At 34.1% G+C, this 24,259-nt stretch overlaps 1 protein-coding gene across 1 annotated transcript; it reads right to left on the reverse strand.

The window, feature by feature from the left end:
- Positions 1–95: 95 nt before the first annotated feature.
- LOC118264664 (uncharacterized) lies at positions 96–21,413 on the reverse strand. Its single transcript, XM_035577250.2, has 4 exons — positions 21,133–21,413; positions 6,085–6,194; positions 5,374–5,472; positions 96–1,874 (listed from the first exon to the last, which is right to left on the reverse strand). Exons 2-4 carry the CDS (start codon positions 6,098–6,100, stop codon positions 1,729–1,731), a joined length of 261 nt encoding a protein of 86 aa, XP_035433143.1. The 5' UTR covers positions 6,101–6,194; positions 21,133–21,413; the 3' UTR covers positions 96–1,728.
- Positions 21,414–24,259: the final 2,846 nt, after the last annotated feature.

Raw genomic sequence — 24,259 nt, forward strand, 5'->3', positions numbered from 1 at the left:
ATTAGTAGATATCAAAAGATATTATTTGAATCTACATCATGTTAATCGAAACAGGAAAAGGTTTGTTTAAGTATTTTAATAAATAAGTATCCAAATTATACACATCTCATTTATTTTGTTGTTTTCTAAAAAAAAATTATCGTATATTATTTAATACAAGTTACGTTTGGTCAATTAATTAATTTATTACAAATGCCTGGCATTGATTACAATGATGAAAATAAGTTCATGTTAAATATAAACATTTGACATTACCTTACATCTATTTACTTTTGTTATATGTATAGAGCGAGAGCCCGCGAGGCCCAGACATACGTTATTTAAAAAAAAACACCATTTTTCTGTGGTTACTTTGGCTGATAACAGGTAGCAAAGGTGTGTAAAGGTCGCACGCATCGCACGCATTGCGTTTGACGTCATCGGTACGCATCGCATGTAGGTATTATTGATGTTGCGGTCCGTACGATACGGATCAGTGGACGCAGTTGTATGAGTTTCTATACAAGACAAACTAAAATCCGTTGCATGCGATGCGCACGATATGGGCCTGTGCACGCTTACCTTAAAATATGGGGCTCGCAGGCCATGGCTCTTATATATGAATATATATTAGGATTGCAAAACTAAATCTTAAAATTCGTAGATTTTATCGAAAAATCTAGTGATAATAATAAAATTTACCTGATTCAGGGATTGAACGTAAAATTGCCACTCGTCCTTATTTTTTTAACCAAATGCAGAAAATATAATTTGTAATTTGGCACGTACAATCACCTAATACGTAAGTACTTATTAATACTTTTCATTACAAAATTCCTGTATTAATTAGAACATTCAATTTTATCATTTATGATTTAATAATAAATTATAATTCTGATTAATATCCACAAATTATTAAATCTGCAGATTAAGATTGGTTCAGAGAATATCAGATCGCAAGCATCTTGTATTAACAATCAAAGCAGAATCTTATAGAACATGGTGTGAAAACGTGGTACGAGTAAATCATAGCGTCCTTTCGTTGCTACGGGCTACTATGAGCTCAACAAACACAAAGTGTGCTCTACGACCAAGGAAGTACGGCATACTTCAAAGGAAACGATATTTCTATGCGAAATTTCGAGCCAGTATTCTATCACAGTTGGGTGAAATATCAGTACTACCCTTTGTCGATGAAAATATTTATTTTTTATGTACAAATTGTACTCACTATCCACATAGTATTGGAACACCCGAACTTTCCACATTTTATAACATATTTTTAACTTTGGTATATAACCATTTTATTTGATTTCTGAAAACTGAAGTCAATATTTATTTTATTATATAGGTCATGATACAGTGGTGATATACGTAACATTAGTTCGATTCAGTAGATACATGCAATATTAATAACACACAATCATTCGATGTCTATACATAATTTCTAAACATTCACTTACATTCACATGGAACTATGTTACATTACATTAAATATATCTAAACACACACATATATACACTGGAGGCATTATCACGCGTTAATGTAGATGTCTTCTTTAGTTTTTATCGGGTAGTCTTTGGGTGGTAGCTTGAAGCTATTGCGTATGTATGAGAAGCGATGGAAATTGTAGAAGTATTCTTTGCCGTCGGGAGAATACTGAGGGTATAAAGTGTAGGCAGGTAGCTCGAAGTCGAGGTCGGTGAGGGAGTCCGCGAGGGCGTGCTTCGCGAACTCCTCCTGGTATCGTCATGACTGGTCCCTGTAGGCCTTGCGCTTCATACACTTCTCCTTAAGTATGTAGCACAGCGCGATAGCTATAAGAACAGCTATAGCGATCGCCATGCTTATACTAATCCAGATTATCTCCTCGTTGATGCCGCTTGTCGATTTTCCTGCAGACAATAAATAATACTCAATTGTAATGTGAATACAAGCGACGCATTAAAATGAGGTCGTAATTAATGTAACAAAATACGAATACATTAGCAACAGATTTGCTGTTAATATGAAACCTACTAGTTACTCGTATATCCGCAGGCTCGTGTATGGACAGTTCAATTTAACTACATTGTACATTTTGTATCGTAGTCGATAATTTACTGTACTGTTTAAGGAGTAATAATTAAAAAACAAATAAACGTAATTTAGAAAGAAACGTAATTTACCGATTTCAAAGAAATGAGGAGGTTATGAATTGGTTGGCAAGTTTTTTGTATACAAGGTGTCCCGTAAGTCGATATCCAAATGGCACCAGATGATCGGCAAGGTTCCAACTACATATTATCAGAAAAATATAAAAAAAAAATCTAAGTCCTACAGTTTTTAAATTACAGTGACTTATGTGTTATCCACGAAAAAGTACACCCTGTGCCAGTCTTTTGACTCTTGTTGCTACAAATCTTTATTTTTTCGTCTGCAGTCTTCCTTACATTATCCTGAATAGTGCTTCAGTAATATAGAATCATAAATTCTTAGCCAACTACTTTAGATTGGAAAACATTGTTAGTTTTAGAGGAACCAAATACTCTGAATAAAATTTTCACCTTACTTTAAGTGACTGTACTGAATAAATTATGTATGGCGCTAGTAGTGGCAAATTTCACCAAAGTTGGCGCATTTAATAAGGATTCTAAAATGGTATAGCACTTTGCACATTATTTCTTAAATTCGACACAAAAAAAGATTTTTCAACGAAACTCCGTTTTGATGAATTTATTTGAACTTACTAAAAATTCTTCTAGTGTACTCAAATCATACGTTATAACCTCGTATGCACTAGACAGTACTTTGCACGCTATTTGTTATCATCATGTTGAAAATCAGCGAGGATCTCTTGTCAAACAACATTGTCTGTTTACCCGTGATTTCGCTTGCAGCATTCGTCGGCAATATTATCGCTAGAAGAACTGGTGTTGTGATCTCGAGCCATCGTACCCGGGCTTCGGCATTTTAGCTGAGCACTGGCTTTTTGGCGTTGATTTGATTATTTCTTTTTTAAATTATTTTTTGCTTTACCTGCAATTCCTTGCAACGGTGCAAATAACTCTTTCTCGACAAACTAAAGAATATTTGATGCTTCATCCCGCATTTGATCACAAGGCATGAACACGTAACTTAATCGGAGGATTCACCCATTTCTTTTTTTTTGATGGGGATATGACGAGTAATTGTGCGTAAGGGCTCATGTACACCATACCACTACCGCGTCGATATGCTGTGTACATGAATCTGCCGCGTCCGTTCCTTTTGATTTTACTACACATTTGATAATGTGTTTGATGTACTATGAACATCATATTGCAATCATTCAATATTATTTAGTGAAACATGATACACAACATCAGTTCCTCTAGTAAGTCTATTAATATTGCCAACGAAAGCTGCAAGCGAAATCATGAGTAGACAATATTGTTTGACAAGAGATCCTCGCTGATTATCAACATGATGATAACAAATCGCGTGCAAAGTGTTGTCTAGTGCATACGAGGTTATAACGTATGATTTGAGTACACTAGAAGAATTTTTAGTAAGTTCAAATAAATTCATCGAAACCGAGTTTCGTTGAAAAATCTTTTTTTGTGTCGAATTTAAGAAATAATGTGCAAAGTGCTATACCATTTTAGAATCCTTATTAAATGCGCCAACTTTGGTGAAATTTGCCACTACTAGCGCAATACATAATTTATTCAGTACAGTCACTTAAAGTAAGGTGAAAATTTTATTCAGAGTATTTGGTTTCTCTAAAACTAACAATGTTTTCCAATCTAAAGCAGTTGGCTAAGAATTTATGATTCCGTATTACTGGAGCACTATTCAGGATAATGTAAGGAAGACTGCAGACGAAAAAATAAAGATTTGTAGCTACAAGAGTCAAAAGACTGGCACAGGGTGTACTTTTTCGTGGATAACACATAAGTCACTGTAATTTAAAAACTGTAGGACTTAGATTTTTTTTTATATTTTTCTGATAACAGTTGGAACCTTGCTGATCATCTAGTGCCCGTTGGACGTCGATTTCAGGGACACCCTGTATACCTATATGACTCACTGACTAATCGATATAGCTTAATATAAGGTATCTACGTATTAAGGTTGTAATGAATAATTTTGTTTTAAAACTTGTGGCACTGACTACTCACCTACCAGTGGGTAATAACTTATTAATTAGTTATTAATTGCATGTGTACTTCAAAAACATTATACTTTTAATTAACTTTATAATATAAAGTAATGTGAGTAATTGTAATGTGAATACTTAAAAATTATTACTTTTGTGCAAGTCCAAAACATCACGCCATAATGATACACAATCTAATTAATTTAGGGCTCACGTTTGCGTGATGTGGACATATTAATAACTCATTAATCTTACTCTCCCTCATGCAACTACTACGGGATCACAAACAGGGGTTCACAACTAATTTTGAATTCAGCTGATTAGTTTAAATTTTAATGTAATAAATTAGCTGTCTGCATCTTGGCTGCTGGGCTATTCTTTTTCAGATTTCATACTTCTCAAGTTGACCTTCCTTTCTTCCAATGATAAATGATATTTATTTTTGCAAATAGGTTACAATGTAGCTCTTTTACACGACAATCTCTTAAATAACTAGATGCTCTGAGAAGAAATTCCGGAACAAACTTAGAGGTCTCTTTTCAAATCTAGATTTATTCAATAGAAACCTAGAATAGTTTCATTGGGTCAAAAATACAATGGGTTTGTTGTTGCAAACAATAGTATAGTTTTGGGTAGGTGTTTTAAAGAACAATTCAGAACAAAACAAGTTAGTCCTCACACAAAATAAACAAGGTAACAAAATAGTCCAAGCCAATCTATTTATTTTTCACAGAGTGGCATTATTTATCCAAGTACTATTTGCGCTAGTCTTACGAAACGTTCACATCGCTAGAATTCTTCAAGCTTTGAATTGTCGATATACATTTATTTGGGACTAAATATTCACGCCGGCTTTGTTTTATTTATTACAAGATTCTTACATAAACTTGTAAGAGCGAGGTTCCATTTATTCGTTGCGTCGTCGTAGCAATGTTTTCCATATATTTTTTGTGACATGCCCCCCGTTGTGACGACTTGCTCGTACTTACTTAGCATTCTCTGTTGCATTTATTTTCATCTGAAGTTTTTGTTATTTATGTAGAAACCTTTGATATTATTAGTAGAAACCAAATGATTTTTAAATATTTTAGGTTTTCGAACTGTGCCATGAATTCACATTACGATACGGTGTATATAATTAGTGTATTTTACTATACTCAAAGAAAATGAAAAGTGGAATTTAGTAAACGTTGATTAGATTAACAAAAAATAAAGGTAAACATATGTTAAATGGATTAGTAGACTCGAAATATTAATAGAAATAAAATATTTACCCCCTTTTTTATTGGAGTAGCCTCCCATCTTGCCGGCGACCCTGGCAGTAGTTCCTCCAACCATCACCAGCACCATGGCGCTGGTGCGCACCGTGTAGCCTGTACACACACAATCTCTTTTAGTTTTCATTGTAAAAAAAACATAAATACACTTGTATTACTGGTAAAGATACGTATACATACTCATATAAAATAATCTATTTCATCATCATCGGACCTTTTGTATCCCCTTGTACTGTTTATAAATATTATCTAATATATAAAATTCTCGTGTCACAGTTTTCGGTGCCTCGACCGATTTTAATGTTTTTTTTCGTGCTTATCCGGTATCTATGAGAATCGGCCAACATCTATTTTTCATCCCCTAAATGTTAGGGGTAGTACAACTCCAAATTTTTTAATTTTCCTCGGACGAAGTCACGGGCAGAAGCTTGTAGACTTATACAATTCCCAGAAATAGTATTTCAGAATCTGGAATGGTATTGTTTGGAAAAGCTCGTCCTATTACTTATTCATAATTGACAATAGATTTATAATTGGTCAAAATTTAACGTTACGTGTAAATTGCGCTGACTCTCTGCTGACAAGGAATAAAAGGCCCGATGATATGATAACTACTTGAAGCAAGTTCAATTAGTATCGCGGTTCATCTAAGGGGCATTTTGCTATCCTAGTAGAGTCTTATGAGAGTAAAGCTAAAACAATACTTACGTATAATGATCCCCATATTGTCTGCTTGCTCCCAGAAGTCGGAAAGAAAAATGAGCTTCGTGTTCACATTAATATATTTGTTGTTCCTTTAGTGCAGCTTGAGCAGGCATCTGAAACATAAAAATGACTTAATTCATATAGTGATCAAATGCATGGATGTAGGTATGTTTTAAAAGCGCAACCTGCTATCGCGGGATACGCAGTAAGTTTAGAATGACTTAACTGTGATCACCAAATTGCCTACAAAGTGTGGGTCTTACTTGGGTTTTGCGTGTGGAAAACCCAACTCTAAGTCCGGAGCTGCGGACTACCTAGCGGGTTACCGGGGCTCCGGATCAAAAGGCAGGAGTATGAAAAGGGTGGTTTTTAGTCAGTAAGAGTCTGACACTCCCTCCTGCCTCGCCCAAGGCGGGAGAAGTCATTGGATGATTTTCCCCCCTCAAAAAAAAGAGGTATTCCACACCACTTGGGCTTTGTTTAGTAAAAAAAGTATTCCAAGGGAGGATGATGAGGAGAAATGTCGAATCTAAGAGGGTAAACACAAAGATCTATATCCATCGAGACACTTTATATTGCAGAAACATGATATAATAGCACTTTCCCGCCACTTGGATCACCAAACACACATTCTGTCGGGTTTGTTTGACCTCGTACGTCGTCTAGACTGTCCTTATATTTTTCAAGAGCTTGCGTAATCTACATAATATTCTACGCAGTATGAATATGTTTCACAATAACATGCCATTTATTCTTATTATTTTGTCATTTTTTTTTACCGTGATTATTCTTTCACTATGTGTTTTATCAGGTAATATTGCATTCTACCTTCTTATATATATGCAAACTAGCAATCCGTTTTGCCACCAATGATTTTTCCTGATTTCCTGCTTTTCTTGGTTTTTTTTTGCTATAAACCTCGCGGAGCCCGAGACCTTTCCAACAATGAAAAGCCGTGGAAATTGGTGCTTGCTGGAGTTATAGCGCCAGGAAGGAAAACCCGACTTATTTTTATATAATAGATAGTTATTTTGTAGGCTAGAGTATAAGTTCTAATTACGATAAGAAGTAAAACATGTATTATGTTACTAACTTGTAAGATTATGTATGTTTTAGTAGCTCTACCAATAATTCCGTCTGCCATTGTATGTTTACCATGGCATTATCATTAGCCGCAGCGAAGATTGATGTCGTCAATCTAGTAAATTGAGGGCGTAAGCATTACGCATTACCCTAACTGGTAGATACAAATGTTGCGAACTCAGCAACAAGAAATCCAATAACACGATGTAACATTACGACTTTTGTTCTCTGACAGTTTAGGCAGAAACTAGATCTAGCTTTTCTTTACTAGCTATGTTACAAATATTATATTATATATAATTAAGAGTCAACGTCACGCCTTTTATCCCCGAAGTGGATGAACCTATTACCATATACTGGGCACAATTCCAGACTCCGTGCTACTACTGAGAAATTTTCGAAAATCCAAAAAACGCTTACTAATATTTTGCCTGTACCGGAAATCGAACCCGAGAACCCTTGTCTGGCAGTCCCACTTGCGGTCAGTCGACCAACGAGGCAGTCAAGATTAAGAGTCTTGTAAAAATATTCTAAATTGTACGAATCACTCATTGTAAGTACAGTCTGAATAACAAATACAATGTTAACAGTAAATACAAGTATAAAATTAAAAAGTGATAACATGGTACCTATCTCCATCGATTATTAGAACTTTTGCGTCGTTTAATAAATAAACAAATTTTGCGAAGCTAGAGAGTTTTCGGTGAAACAAAATTGCTTTTCAGCAAAGTTTTGCTTGACAACTTTTTCGTGTCCCAAAGGTAAAGTAGGAAACTCTGTTAGTGCCTATGGACACTAACGCCTGGGCTACATATTGTATGCCTATATTTTATTCTCATTTACACCAATTTGGGATAAACCCAGAAAGATTACTGGATTATAATAATAATGATTTTGGGTTTAGAGCCGCTGGATTTGCAAGTCATCGCCGCGGACAACCGCTCGTCAATAATGATCCTATTTGGCCAGTCATGCCAGGCATAACCAGCAGATATAACCATTTGTATCGTTCTCCTACTCATTATTATTATACAAGCCGTTTTACATTATGTCACAATTGAGAGCACAGTCGGACTTATATGTATATTTTATTAAAAATAAAACTTATCTAGATACCATTCTGCCTGGTATTAACAACAGAATGATTGATAGATAGTCGATACCCACTCAATTGTTTTTGCTGCCAAGTTAGAAAAGAAAATGATGTGCCAAGAAACTGGCAAATGGTGACAAAATGGGCCGCGTATCTGTACCGCGTATAAAATATTTATCGATGACAAATGACATGGAAGATAAGAAATAATGAAAAATTTTGGGTTCATTTCTTTGGAGTCGGGACAAAAGCTGTTTAAACCATGAATATACCAAAATGGTGTAGTGGCTATGCTTTAGACCATTTTGTATAACTTACTTTTTTTAAACTCTTTATTACTTTTTTATAACACTCGTATGTCGACGCTTTCATAATAGTTGGATCTTACTTTCGTTCTCTGTCAAATACAATTCGTTTCGGATTCGAGCCTTCAAAGAGACATGGAACATAGCCCTCTCCCTAGTTCGCTGCGCGACTTTATATTAGTGGACCAATCGCATTGTTCACATCTCGGCCCCCGATTTCATTACTGGTAGGAGTAGGTAGGACGCACTCGTTGAAGACTTTTGTGTTCAAGTTTTACAGTATATGTACGAAGTGACTCGATTGAGTTTCCTATATACTACCCAGCCAAGCTGTATCCTTCTACGAACCTCCTTAAAAATAAGCTGTTCTCTCACACTCATCAGTCGTGATACTCCAGCTAGAGTATTTTGCGGTACTGCCATATTATGAGATTACCAATAAGATTCCATTTTTGGGGTTAGTTTTCTAGGAATATAGGCTTTGGGTTAATAATCATATTGCATAATTAACATAACTTAAGCTATACATAAGTACAATATTATAGTACCAGTACATTAGGAACACCACAATAAATAATGTACATTATATTAAACGAGAGAATTCTTTCTCTACACGTGTGAAGTGAAGTGAGTTTCATTGGGAACTAACAAAGGTAAAAACTGAAACGTTGTTCCATTTAAACTTGGTCCTAACATTCACAAAGTTGTCGAACTCGTGCCCCGTGTGTTAAGGTTGAGTTGTTTACTGATTATTTTAACTTTTAGTAAAACACTTCGATGCGTGATAATAATTGAGTTCTATTTTTTATGTAGGGTTTTTTGAGGGGGGGGGGGGACCGTTCTATGATGACTTGCCCTGCCTTGGGCGAGGGCAAGGCGAGAGTGCGTTCCTACTCCTGCTTTTCGAGCTGGAGCCCCGGTAACCCTTATGGTAAGGCTTTATGAACAGTTGCTATAAATGAGGTCAAAGCAACACATTTTCTTACACAATTGCCTTAAACTTTTTAGAGGCATCAGCACTATAACACAATTTATTAATATGTGTCATAATTTTTTATGCGCAAACCTCTGCTATTTAAACACGTGTACAAATCGTATTAAGACACTTTTGTCTCAGCTTACCGGTAATATAGTGAAAATGTGGGTGTAATTCAGTAATATTAGATTTTAGTACTTTGTTTAGAAATTAGAGAAGTTCCTCCAAGAACATTTTGGTACAAAGCAATAAGTTTTATTGTCATGCGTTATTCTTGTACACGTCTGCTGCCTCGATTATTTTCCAAGCTCCTCAGTCGTGTGACGTCCTACTCGTATAAAACGGAGTAAGTAAGTCGGTTAATTCGTCATGTCACGTGCAAGATATCACGTAATGTGAATATGGAGATACAGAAATATGAGTAACCATACATCAGTACATCTACCTACATCTTCGCTAATATATGAAGTTGAAGAGTTTGTTTGTTTGTTTGAATACGCTAAAGTCTAAATGAATAGTTTGTGTGTGTTGGAAAGAAAATTTATCGAGGAAGGTTATGGGCTATTAAACATCACGCTACGATCAATAGGAATTGAACAGAGCAAGTGAAATCGCGCGGGAGTAGTAAGTCTATACATACATACGAGTATAATAAATTTGTAGGAAAGTCGAAACTGTGTACACCGAATATTTTTTTAAAAGACTTTACTTGAGTCGTTATTTACTTTTGAAGTCGAAGCCAAAAATAGTATTTAGAACTTTTGGCGGTCTGTCCGGGATAAACTCAAAAAGTATTTTACTTAAACATAAGTATTACTAACAGGTCGAGTCAGTATAGCGCTAACTACACATTATACCGCTATCATATACGGAGGAGAAACTTGACCGCGGGAAAACTATACGAAGTCACTATTCTACGTGAGCGAAGTCGCGGGCACATTCAGTAGTATATACTACATTTGTACATATAGTATACATTTATGCTGTAAACTGAAACCATTTATGTAGGTACTCGTGTACAACTCGGCATATTAGAACTTATAAAAGCTAAACAAAAAAGGTTTTGTTAATGGTTGGTTATGCAGGACACAACAAAATTACGTTCATTTTTATATCGCATACCTGTATGTTTGTACCTAATATTTATAAAGTACGACACGACAACGTCATGAGTTATCGCTGAAAATGAAATGCAAATATTCGGGCCTTTCATTTACCATTGACTTCATTATTCGTGTTTATCTCCAATTAAAATTGTTTTCGAACAGTTAAAAAGCCTCGTATGTTGTTGCACTGATAAGCTGCGCGATATGTCTGCTTTTATGTTTTGTAGGTAGCCATTAACAAATATTGATCATTCTGTGTCGCACGTATTATCGTGTCATTGTTTACTTGTTTAGTCACTATATAGTATAAAACAAAGCTCGCTTTCTCTGTCCCTATGTCCATTTATATGCTTAAATATTTATAACTACGTACCGGATTTTGATGCGGTGTTTTTAATAGATAGAGTAATTCAAGAGAAAGGTTTATATGTATAATAAATGCATAATATATCACCATTGCACCCATGTCAATCTGGGGTGGGTCGCTAGTTTAATATAAAATAAAATTTAAAGCAGATATTATTAGGCTGCTTTTAACATGTTTTGTATAAAATCTGTATGAAATCGATAACGATTTTATAGAGTGGAGAAAATCTTATAACCTTTATCAGTTCGGTAATTAACTGAGGAGTAAAGGTAGATTGGATAGGATAGATATGTGACTGTTAATGTTTAATCTGATGATTCAACCTGATTACGGTAAAATTATTAAAGACCGATATTAATCTCGCTAAAAGTGGATGAGATCTCACGAAATCGATTTTTTTTGGATTCCCTACTAATCGCCTTTTGTTGCCTTGCAAGATTACATTTCCTACATATAATGTTAGTTTCAAACATCGCAACAAAATTATCATAAAATTTATTCCATAACTTGGCAAACAGTTACGCCAATTCAAAATATATTTAGGTACCATTTCCTTATAACATCGATTCGCTTTCTCTGCTCAATCGTGTTCAATCGTTCCAGTGACATGTGTATACGTACACATTACTGGAACGGCAATGTAAATACATTTATTAAAATTTCGCTTCGATATGAAATTGAGACGAAAATATAATATCTATCGATATAGGTCTGACCTAAAAACGTTGAGATACAAAACACGAAAAACACATTATCTCGTCGTCCTTAATCACTCAACAAATATACTGATGGTGTGGGAAAAATGATTCATTTTTATACGTTACTGCGTTGTATAATAAGCCTTATACATATACCTACATATGTGGCCGTATTAAAGCTACTTCCATTCATACTGCCGCAACCATACATTTTTGTAATTATCTACCTACTACACATCAGGTAGGTGAAAGTATCATCTGTGACTATTAGAATAAGCACTGTATTCGTAAAATGAATACCTATTTATTATTACATAATTACATTAAAACAAAGATAGTTTTTTATTTATTAACTAAAGGACTTTATCTCTTAGAGACCACATCGCGCAGTGTCGTTAAAATCACAATAACTTATATACTTATACACACATCGAAAAAAAACTACAATTTCGTTAAAATATCTCATTAACGAATTCCTTTATCCTAGTCACACTTTAATATAGTAGCTATATAATACAATAGATGAAGCGAAGGGTATTCAAATATACAGTACCTACATACATACATACATATGTATATATAGAACATACGTATGTATATTTCGAGTTAAATGCCTACCAGTAATGCATACGTAAACACTGAGACACGGGTCGCGTCAAACGCAGCCTCAGCAACATCTAATTGGTCAATTAGAATTGGTGTCACGTGTTTGTACGACTTGTTTACGTCCACCTCAAGGACGCTTGTGGTAAAGTAAATTAGGGATACCAACCAATATAAGTCCTGCCAAGCATATTCTGTTCGTAAACGAAAAGTTTTTTATTATTATTATTTCATGGTTCTGTCTGAATACTTGCCAACTGCATTTACTATAAAGCTGTTCCACTGTTTTGTTACTAAAACTGTGTCTTATTAAAGTGTTCAGACAAAAGAAAGTTCAAAAAATACTGTCAGTCACTTATAGCAGAATGTTAGAGGAGTAGTAGAAACGTCCAAATTGTAATCAGAGGGATTAAAAAATGATAAGAACTAAAGCTTTTCAACATAAATTTACTTAGCTTTTTATTGATTATGGATAAGCCTAATAAAACAAGTATGAAATATCAATATAAAACATAAACATAATACCATTAAAACACCGTATTTAATACATATTCTTCATTTAATGTACCTATCTATCTTTGTTAAATAAAGTAATGACATGACGCTAACACTTATGTAGGTATCTAATTCATTTTAATCGTGGTATTTGGTAAATCTAGTACATTGGAGATATAAAATAAAGAAACGGATTAAAAGTTTTTTTAGTAAAATAGTGGTGCGCGGACCGAAATCGGGGATAGGGGCGTTAGTAAAGGTTTCAAAGAGATAGACTGCCCAGATACTAAGCTAACAAATGAACACTGGGTTCTTTAAATGCTTAGTTTAATGTTCTATATTTATTTTAGTATATACTTTACATGACACATAAGAGATTTATGTACGGTACTGTGTGAACTGGATTAGTATAAAAGAATACAATAAATGTTTATAAAAACCTCATTAATAAATTATTAATAATGTTACAACGAGATATAAAGTGAATCTTTAATTATTATAATTCATCAAGCCTTGTGCATCATAAAATCTAGTTTCCAAATGATGATTTCATTTGGCAAGCGATTTAAAGCACATTACACAGAATTTCCCGTCGAATCGATTATGGAATAGTTAGTACGTCGATAAATTTTACGGCACAGGTGTAACTAACAAAAGTTGGAAATTTAATATCGGAAATCAGACAGACATGAACGTGCGCTACAAAAGTACCACTTAGTGATTATATACTGCATTGGATGTGCCATAGAGCCATCCATATTGTATTTTAACCTTTTAATGTCGGTTCAAAAATGTTCCCTCCGTCTGAACAATAACCTCAAATAGAAGTTGAATTGGGCGTATCTTTTTTCACATGTCATGGACTTGGCAGCTTTACAAATCTTTGAGTAGCTACATCAAACCTTTGCCAAATATATCTTAGGGGATGTTCGATTGAAAATGGATGCTCAGTAAGTCGTAAATATTCTTGAGTTTTAGAAGAAAATCTTATGGCTTTAATCGTGTTTGTATCAGCTACCCGAGATCTCTTGAAGGTCGTTCCAGTCACTAGGTACCTACAATAAGTACGTGACGTTGAATTAATGGTTGGGCCGAGATGTCTCACTTCTACCCACCGACCGCCATTTTACTAGGTAGGTAGTGTTAATAATGGCACCCATTTACTATTGGAAAAGGTACTTGATTCCCTTACTCAATTCATTTTAGTTTCTGAATCATTGTGTAACCCTTGAACCGTAATAAATTGTAGTATTTATTGAGATTATTTGTCGATATTCAGAGACTTTTGTGTTCATTAATTTAAGTTTATTAGCTTTAAATGCAAATTTTGCTTCTAGTACAAATTAAAATGGCCGACACTTACTTCTGAAATATAAACAATACAATATTCAGATACAGAACAGAACTGGTAATGGTAATTGGTAACGGGTTATTTTGGAGATGGAATAAATAAAGTTTTGGGTTTTATTTCACAATCCATTAGGTCGCCGCCCACCGTCTACGATTGACTCCAGTAATGGATTGTAAAACTTATTTGAAACTTTGAGTCACGTATTTTTACGCTGAATACGAGGACTTGTCGCGCTTTCAGCTGTAATAAATATCATTGTGTTGGTTAAGTGATGAGGAAAACTTTTAAGTGTAATTCCCTTGGGAACCTGAAACTTTCCTTTTTTTTTTGTTAGCACGAATTATCTTTACGAAGATTTAGAGTTTTGCAGTTAAGCTGGTAACTTACCTATAACTGGTAAAATAATTTGTCTGCATGAATATTGACCTCAATCTAGATAAAAAATATACTAGTAATATACGTAAACCAGTCAAAACAACTTATTTGGTTTATACTATATACTTACTGAAAGAGCTATACAGCAGTCTGACTGGCATTGAATATGGTGAATAGTTATTGAGTATCTAATATCGGATTAAATAACACTCTATCTATAGCTCTACCTATTGAAACTAACTTGAACTTATAATTTCTAGTTATAAGTTTGAAATCGCCAACCCGCCTTGAGCAGGCGTGGTGCCTACATCACACTTCAGCATATTGATACTCAAACCTTCTCCATATTGCTCAGTAGTGGGCACTTAAAGGCTGTTAATGTAATGTGATGTGATACCTATTGGTGATGAAATGAGATACTCCATATTGGAATTGACATGAGTTAAGATCGCAAATACCATACGTAATCAATCGTGCAATTAGTAAGTAAATACGATAGGTTGCAGTTTGTATGTATGTGTTGTTTGCCTTTATGTGGCTTCCGTTCGGTAAATACTGAACTAGCTGAGAGGTTTGCGTCTTGTTTCTTACTAAAATATAGGTTGGGTTATTAACAGGGCTTTTACACCTGAAGATCAACTATAAACCTTAATTTTAGAGTGTTTCTGAAGATAGTAATATATAAAAAATACTTTTAACATTAAACGGGACCTCTTTTTTACCAATCTAGTTTCGTATGATATCCATAGCGGAGCTAGTTGTGGTAATAAATAAATAATATTATTTATATTGCATCAATATTAAGAATGTGTACCAAATATCAGATCGATCTGTCGTTAGGAAAGGGGTAGAAATAGTAGAAATTCCAATTACTAAAATTGACCCAAACAAATATACCTACAAACGGGGCAAGTTAAAGTAAAACCGTTTAAGAACACCCTGTTTAGAGTACGCTTAAACGGCGTGTTTGTATGAAGGGTCAAGAAGTATGCAAGGGTTGTGTCCGTCCGTGCTTGTGGCGCTCTATAATTTCCGTCCCACAGGACAAATGTATTTTACCACAAATGTTCTGTTTCTATTCCACCTGCTGAGGTATGCTATGATATGTATTTAAAACAAATAATACTTTCAATACGAAGCGAATAATCATCAGATTTTCGAAATTAATTTTCTTTATCAGTCAACCTAACAGTTTTTACAATACCGATATAGCAATATCGATCATTATTTTGCGTTTCCTAGCACCTTTAGAAAGCAATAAATGTATGAAAATGATGAATCTTCAAACTTGTATAGCTTCTACATCTTGGATCCTACAACTTTAGTGCCATATTAACTATTGCTCCAAATAGCTAGTTCCATTGATGCGTACCACTTTTTTTCGTGGGCTTTCATAAAGCCCCAAAAATTTTCTTTTATCAACAAATTACGAAGATTTAAAACATAGGATTGAACCTTTCACTTAGGTCTCAGGTACACACCTCGTAATTCCTAAGAAAACCACGTTAGGTTTAGTCCAACTAAATACAGGCAATATCAATATTTCTTCTGGAACAGCCTTCTGACCCCAAGCAGTAACTCACCAGTACTGAGAATATAATACTCAAGGCTAGAACAATTTTCAAACTTTGTTTGACTTGAAATTGTTTCTGCTGTACATTGTTTGATCCATTTAACATTAAATATTATTTGTATGTATTAGGGATAAATAATAACGCATTAGGACGTTTGTTGGATATTAAAGGGAGAAATGATTTTTAAGGGGAGAAAATAAGGCCTTGGGCGAGACGAAAGGGAGTGTCAGGCTCTTACTGACTAAATACAATCCCGTACAGACCTACCTGCTTTAAGCCGGAGCCCCGGTAAAATCGCTAGGTAGTCCACAGTTCCGTATTATGGTAGAAATCAATTATTAGTTTGATAGCTACATAGTGATTTTTATTATACGTTGCCGCTCACTAAGATATTCTGCTGAATCATGGGTGTGTTTACCAAAATACGATTTCATAAATACACCCGAGACAACAGTTTGTGGATCACACAGAAGTCTAGTCAACCTATAATATAATATTATACTTATAGTTCATGTCTATTGTCTAATACTCTTAATACACCTATTCATTAAGCGTACATAAGACTACAATATACGAGCTTATGTACAGGCTTTCAATGGTCAACCAATGTGACAGCACTAAGAGCTGTCGTCGCAACCACAAATTACACTAAAGTGCACAAACGTACCAGAGTGGCGGGTTTATGTGCTCTCGAAGGTATGGTGAAGGTTCTGAGAGTCATCACTAAATTGATTTCTGAGTGCAAACGTGATTTGGCAGAAATCTACGTACTTAAGTACAAAGCATATTTCTGAGACTATGAAATGTAGAAATTCACAGTAATTACATTAACACTTAATAATTATCAGTTACAACATAAATAAATACTATTAAATAAACTCTAGATAAAATACACTTTACTCTGTTTTATTTTATTAAAATAACACTCGCACTCAACTGCCTTTGGGACCGGAGCTGGGCGACCAAATATTATGCAGATTCTACCCATCTGTCCGTAACTAAATTAATAACTAATCACAGTTTTAAGATACGCTCAGGTCAAAAATGACAAGTAACAAACAGTATGCAGAGAATTAAGATATATCTCTTCATGTATATAATTCATCGCTTTATGTAAATTAAACGTTAACAAGTTTAATAGGTCTCCTATAGTAAATGGGATGTGCTGATCACGAATCTGTGCTTAGTTTTTTTCTAGCAAGTCAGGTTTTTAGGAAAAGTGTGAATAAAATTTTTCATAGAAACTGCCAAAAAACCGGCCAAGTGCGAGTCAGACTCGCCCATGAAGGGTTCCGTAGCAGCAAGTAGATGACATAATATAAAAGTTGTAAAATAATTTGGTTTTACATAGTGTTTGTATGAACGACAAAGTTATATTTGCGGTTTTTGAAAATGTTTTATTTCTTAAAAACTAATAATGATATCTCGTTCAAACCAATTTTCGTTGTTAGTTTCTATTGAAATCTACAGCACATATTTTTTTCAGTTTTCTCACTCTCTTATTTTAAAAGTTAGAGGGGGGGGGGACACTCATTTTTCCACTTTGGAAGCGTCTAACTTTCAAACGATTGATTTTGACGAAAAGTGGTTTTAGAAACCTTAATGTCTTTTAAATTTTTTTTGAATCAGTTCCAAGTATGGAGTGCCCACCTTAAATTTTTAAATTTATTTATTTTTATTCAAAATTCGAATAGCGGTTACCGAAATACACCATCCTACAAAGTTTTAACTATGTAGGCCCAACAGTTTCGGAAATAAATGGCTGTGACATACGGACGGACAGACAGACAGACAGACAGACAGACAGACATGACGAATCTATAAGGGTTCCGTTTTTTGCCATTTGGCTACGGAACCCTAAAAACTATATAGTTTGATTGATCAAACAATCATCATCACTCAGAATTTCATGAGTTATAATCAGTTTCATAGAATATGACAAAAGTGGACTCGACTTTTAATTTGACCACCTCTGTCTATCGCGCTGGGGACCTTGGGGAATAATGGAGTTCCTCGGGTTTCTCACAACATCCTGCAATCGTTTTTTTATTGGATGGCTGTCCTTAAAATAACAAATGGCTACAGTTGACACCAAGCCCACCGGCTACGGGGAGACTACGGAAATAATTAAATTTTCCAAGCAATTTCGGTAACAACCCTATAAGTGTTTTTGGGAGGAATAAGAGCAATCCCTTGAAAATTTACGCGAACCGTCGTTCCCTGTTTCAATAGCGGCTTGAGGATAATTGCTTCGAGACGTGATAACTACCATAATGAAAATAAAAAGTTTGGTAAACAAGACTTCTAAATATACGCTAGAAGTATTATTATTCTATTTAACTCTTTGTTGTAGTTACACAAACAAAACTTCTTACTATTTTACATAAACAAACTTAATATTAATAAAGTTATTATTTACATCGCTAACTTTGCAATATAATTATATTTAGAATCTCCAAGTCAATTAATTGTACTCATAATAACTGACAATATTAAAACAGGATATTTTCAATCATATTTTTATCAGAAAAGGGTGAAAGGTAAGGTCTACCTAACCCGTGGTCCGCTTACCATACTATCACAGTACTATAATAGAGGGACAACCATATTGTGGTACAGGAGTGCTCAGTATTTCTCTTATTTATGGGAACGATGATCTCAGGTAACAATTAAAGATTAATTAACTTAGTTAACACGTCAAACCGTCAGGTACCACTCAGAGCCTTGTCTGTATTATTACGCACATCGGTTCACCTGTATAAGATATAAAACTCTTCCATTAATGCGCGACTGTCTGACTGACCGACAACGCACAGCTAAAACTACTGGCTCTAGGAAACTAAAACTTGTCATGTATATTCCTTAAGGAGTGTAGAGGAGCACTAAGATAGGATTTCTCTAAATTTAACCGAAAACGGAAAAACGGCTTCACCTATTTATGCGCACAAAGTCATAAGCAGAAGCTAGTATGGGATAAAATACCAAAATCAAAGTCAGCAATGTGAATAAAGATATCGACGGGTTGTTCCCAAACATATATTGACCTCATGCCCAACACTCGCAATAAACCACACAATCAAATGATCGAGCATTTTAAACGTATTCCCTTGGGGATAATTAACAACACGCCGCTCTTATCACCCTGTTAGATAAATGTGTGAAACTGTTAATTAAAGGAATTGGTATTCGAAATACCTTCGTATTTGTTTTGAGTTTAATTCCTACAAATATCTGCAAGTGTATGGGTGATAATTTCGCCATTTGAAAGGTCAGTTCTACCCCTTTACGTTTAAAAATACGTTAACGCCTGTTGTGCACACGCTTCATAGATTTTACACTTACTGAGCATAACCATAAAACAATGGATAAATATATCAGCTCGTGTTGCCATATTCCAGTAATGGCGGAACATTTGCTTTTGTTTTTATTTTATCAAACGAACATTGTAGATTTATTATTTTATCTCTTATTTTCCTATTGTATGTTTCCTCTTTTATCAGCAACAGTACAATTAAACAACTTTGTATTTATTTTTCCTTATATCATTTTCTCTTATTTTAAAAACATCGTTATTTTTGTTCGATGTAAATTTGAACAAAAACATTTTGTAGGGTGTATGAATAAATATGGAATTCTTTTGTAAAGTAGAATTTCTAGTGACAGTAATGACCAGTAACATCTACGTATATGTTGAAAGCTTGTAAATTTGTAAACGGTTTTCATCATAATTTGAGATGTAAGTAGAAATTCGTAGAATAAAAAATACATATCTTTCATTACATTACATTTCATATTTTCAAGATTTATTCCAGTTTTAGTTCAAGAGGGCACTAGATAATACCAGCCAAAGAGGGTACTACTCAAGTTTTGTGTGAAAGCTAATCTTATTATGTAGATAAATCTCATTACTCCTGTCTAAATGTCTGACGTGCTATTTTGAGATCTGTAGGCGTTCATATAATTTTGTAAGCACATGACACGAGTATGTACTTGGTACTATGGCCTCATCTCTCTCTCTCTCTCTTATGTCTTTCATCATGAATTTAACAAAAAATATCAAATTTGACTCAAGTTTGAGTGTCGTGATGGATTATGTTTATAAAGACGGAGAAAAATGAACTCCGCGCGGAAGTAATGGTTCATTAAACTTTATGGTCGCTTCTAATTGCAAAAAAACCTAATAACGTTCCGGAATGAAGTAAATGCTATGAAAGAAAGTAAGGGCAATGATGAAAGTATGTAATTTAGTACGCATTCTTCTTCAAGATTTTTGTGAAAAGAAAATTAAATAAATCTTAATAAAAATAACGTACTTTGTTTGGACGTTATTCGGGATCTGAATTTATTAAATTAAATTGCTGAGATCACGAAAAAGGAAATGTTGAACAAATGGTAAGTAACTTTTGCACTTTATAATATTTTTACAGACCGATGTTTTGTGTGAAATCTTATTTGAAATCGTGAAATACTTTATTGAAATCAATATTGCAATGCAACCGGGACGTCTATATATTATTTTTTTACTTGTTAATTATGTATTATATTGTGTTATTAAATATTTAATGATTTCCGCAAAGAGAAAGACAGAATTTACCTATTTAGTGTAGCGTATGTGTGTATATTAGCCTAATCTAATTATTATGGAATTTTAAATATGGCTCGTTCCGAATTTTGTAGACTTGGAGGCAGAAGAGATAACTTAATTATAATAGCCATTACACGGCCGGAAGCTTTTCGTCTTGAACTTATCATGTCTCTACATTATAGCGGGCTTTGAATTAAAAATTAATTTATGAAGTACCCAGATCCTGAGTGCTTTAGAGAGTATGACATTAATTACGCAGTTAGTTATTTACATTTAATTTATTAAATACGGCATTAAAACGTTACTAAAAAATGTATTCAAACTGCGAAATGTTCTAACTGTATTCTAGATAATATTTTCTAATAGTTGTGTTGTTTATTTCATTCAGCTTTTCACCTATTAAATAATAATACAAATATTAAACAAAAACAAACCCATACCATTAAAGCCAAGAACAAATCCGGGAATCTCCATGATAAAAAAAAACACTTAAAAAAAAAAATAATAATATCGTATTCAAAGAACACGGCACGGAACCACAATCGGATCACTTCACATTTTCGATCGAGCGCCATCAAACGCAACGATGCCGTTTGTGTCCATTGTAGACGCCGATGCCGTTGACGTCGAAGTTAGATCGCGGGGCGGGCGGGTCCCGTCGTGTGCGGTGGTGCGCTCGGGGCGCCGGCCGGGAGAGTACTGCTCGACGGTCGTCTGCTCGACCCGACTGGCGTACCCGGGGCCTAGCCGCGCCCGCCCTCGCAACGCAAGCTTTCCGATGCTCCCGTGTTTTCACTCTTGTAACTTCAACATTAAACGGCACCCTGACACATATTAAAAGGAATGCTGCTCGTAAGCATTAAGTGCTTTGGGAGTGAGATAAATGCATTTAACTATGTATTTATTTAATAACACTTAAGTACTAGCACTGAATTATGTGTTGTCAGACTTGCAATGCAATATCTCGTAGTCGAACTTAAGGGGATGGACAGAGAAGTATTATTATATTATATATATATAAAGATATCAAGTAAGGACAAGATTTAATATACGCGTGTCATTCATAGACATATCTTAACTTCGGCCTTTTTATTCCCCGAAGGACTAGCAAAGGGGCACATATTAAATTTAGCACGTTTTTTTTTCAGCGACAATGTTTTGCTCTAGAACTATTTATTTAGATCTAAGACATTAGGCAAATTGATTCTCAGTCTTAATATTTGTCACGCCACGTCAACAAAAAGCTCGTTATTTATCGAGTTTCAAAGTTAGTACATATAGTTTCTCCGAAGATCTTCGTGTCATTTGTATCAATTAAATTACAATCGTTGAATGGATTATGTAGGTAGGTATACAAAATATTTTGATCAGTCAATACTAGTTTTCTTTAGTTTATGTGCTAGATTTTTATAAAAGATTAGATTTACACGTTAGATATACCTCAGATTGTTTCTAAAATAAAGAGTATTAAAGAGGTAATTTAGGATGTTTCTGTTTAAAAAATATCAATTTTACATGTCCATAGATTTACGTGGCTTAATTTCGCATTGTACGAGTAAAATACTGTTATATAGGCTGTTATTGATTTGAAGGCTGTATAGAATTTATCCGTCGGTGGTACAGAATTTATCCCACAAACCTTTTGATTACCTCTTTTGTAAAATTTTGCTCATCATTCTCATCTATTTCGGTGAATTTCATTCTTTTGAATAACGCCAAGAACGAACTATCAGAAAATGTTTATAACTTTTTTCCCTTAAATAACCCCTTATTTAAGTCTGGGAACCTCACAGGTGTGAAAAAATAGATCAAAGGGTCGACTGATTCAGTAGATAATGGACAAAGAAATAAGCTAGCTAAAACAATTATAAACAAAACACACTATTATTTAAGTAGCTTTTGCAGTAATTTCAAATTAATTATAGTTTTAGTTTGAAAATATTTTAACCTTCGTAAGATCGGTCTTACGAAGTGTTTTCATTTAATTTCTAACTTTCATCAATTTCAATTTTTGTTGAATAGATTTTGGTCACTATTTTAATTACCTTCGTTAATCTTTTATAACCTAGTGACCTTTTAGTCGTTTGAATGTTCACCATCATTCAGTTTAATTTACTTTACAAATTAATTATGAAATTAGTATTAACTATATTATGAAATATAGTTAGTTAATAATATAGGTACTATAGGTAGTTCGTTATTGTAGTATATATGTAGGTACCGTACCGTAGTTAGTTAATGATATAGGTGATATAAGTACGAACTATAATATAAAATCTAACGTAATAAAGATTTGTATGCACATTGCTTAATGTTAGTTTAACTAAACTTCAATGTGTGAAATTAACATTTTTCCAACTAAGAAAACCATTCGAGCTTGGAAAAACGTTTAAGAAAAATCGGAACATTAATGCAGTATTATGAATTTTTATCTTAAACTTTCTTTACTTACCAAACAACGCTTTGCACAACGCTACGTGATTATAGCTATGGATAAACTTACTTATATGTATATTATACGTATAATAAGCTCTTGTTACAAGAACCCACATAGTTGTTATACCTATTTTGTTGAGCAAGAACAATGACATTAGTTGCGAACTTGCAAGTATTGTAGCTTTTGCGTTCTCTTTTGTGTGTACTTGGTATGACTAGATAGATATACAATACTATACATATGTACCTACTTATTTTAAAGTTCATTGCACTCATATCTTACTAATATTATAAATGCGAAAGTTTGTTAGTTTGTATGTTTGTTACTCAATCACGTCAAAACGGCTGAAGGGATCGGTATGAAATTTGGAATAGGGGTAGATGTGTCTAAAATAACACATAGGCTTTTTAATTTGTACAAATTTTAAAACTAATTTAGCCAACATGTGCTATGCTATAACACTTATTGAAATACTAATAAAAAAAGAATTCAAAAGCAAGACTAGATTTTAGCTTAACAGTCTTTCTCTTAAACTTCTTTGTTCTTACATCTGAGACAATAAGAGGTACCTAATCTAGTCGTAAATGGGGAGGAGTATTCCATTAGTCCACGTTGCCTGAACAATAGGCTATTGTACTAGGTCTAACATACCCATCGCGCCTACTACAATTACAACCAACAGGCATCAGATCGTCGTGTCAATTGTTTTGTAACGCATCCACTAATATAATTTATAGTTTACGTAGAATCGTGGTTCATAGTGTTTTAGATTTTCTATGCAGACAAACAAATTTCGAACTAATATCACTTAAATACGTGTAGGTAATTACAATATTGGTAAAGACATTATCAGACGTTGTTAAAAATTTGTTCTATTATATTAAGGAAATGTTGTAGATAATAAGAAACACGAAAAAGTAACAATGATTTACGTGGTTTAGGACATGGTCTCAAAACTTCGCAGCAATTGCAATAACAACTACAAATTCAATGAGTTTCGTCATTTCATTAAATATTTCTTCTGTAAATCGATAAGTTGTTCAAGAAAATCATTTCAATACTATAGTTAGCTTTGTAAGCTGAAGGCACAATTCAATTTCGATAAAGTGGTGAAACAAAGGGCTCATTTG

This window comes from Spodoptera frugiperda, chromosome 26 (assembly GCF_023101765.2).
Source record: "Spodoptera frugiperda isolate SF20-4 chromosome 26, AGI-APGP_CSIRO_Sfru_2.0, whole genome shotgun sequence".
NCBI lineage: Eukaryota > Metazoa > Arthropoda > Insecta > Lepidoptera > Noctuidae > Spodoptera > Spodoptera frugiperda.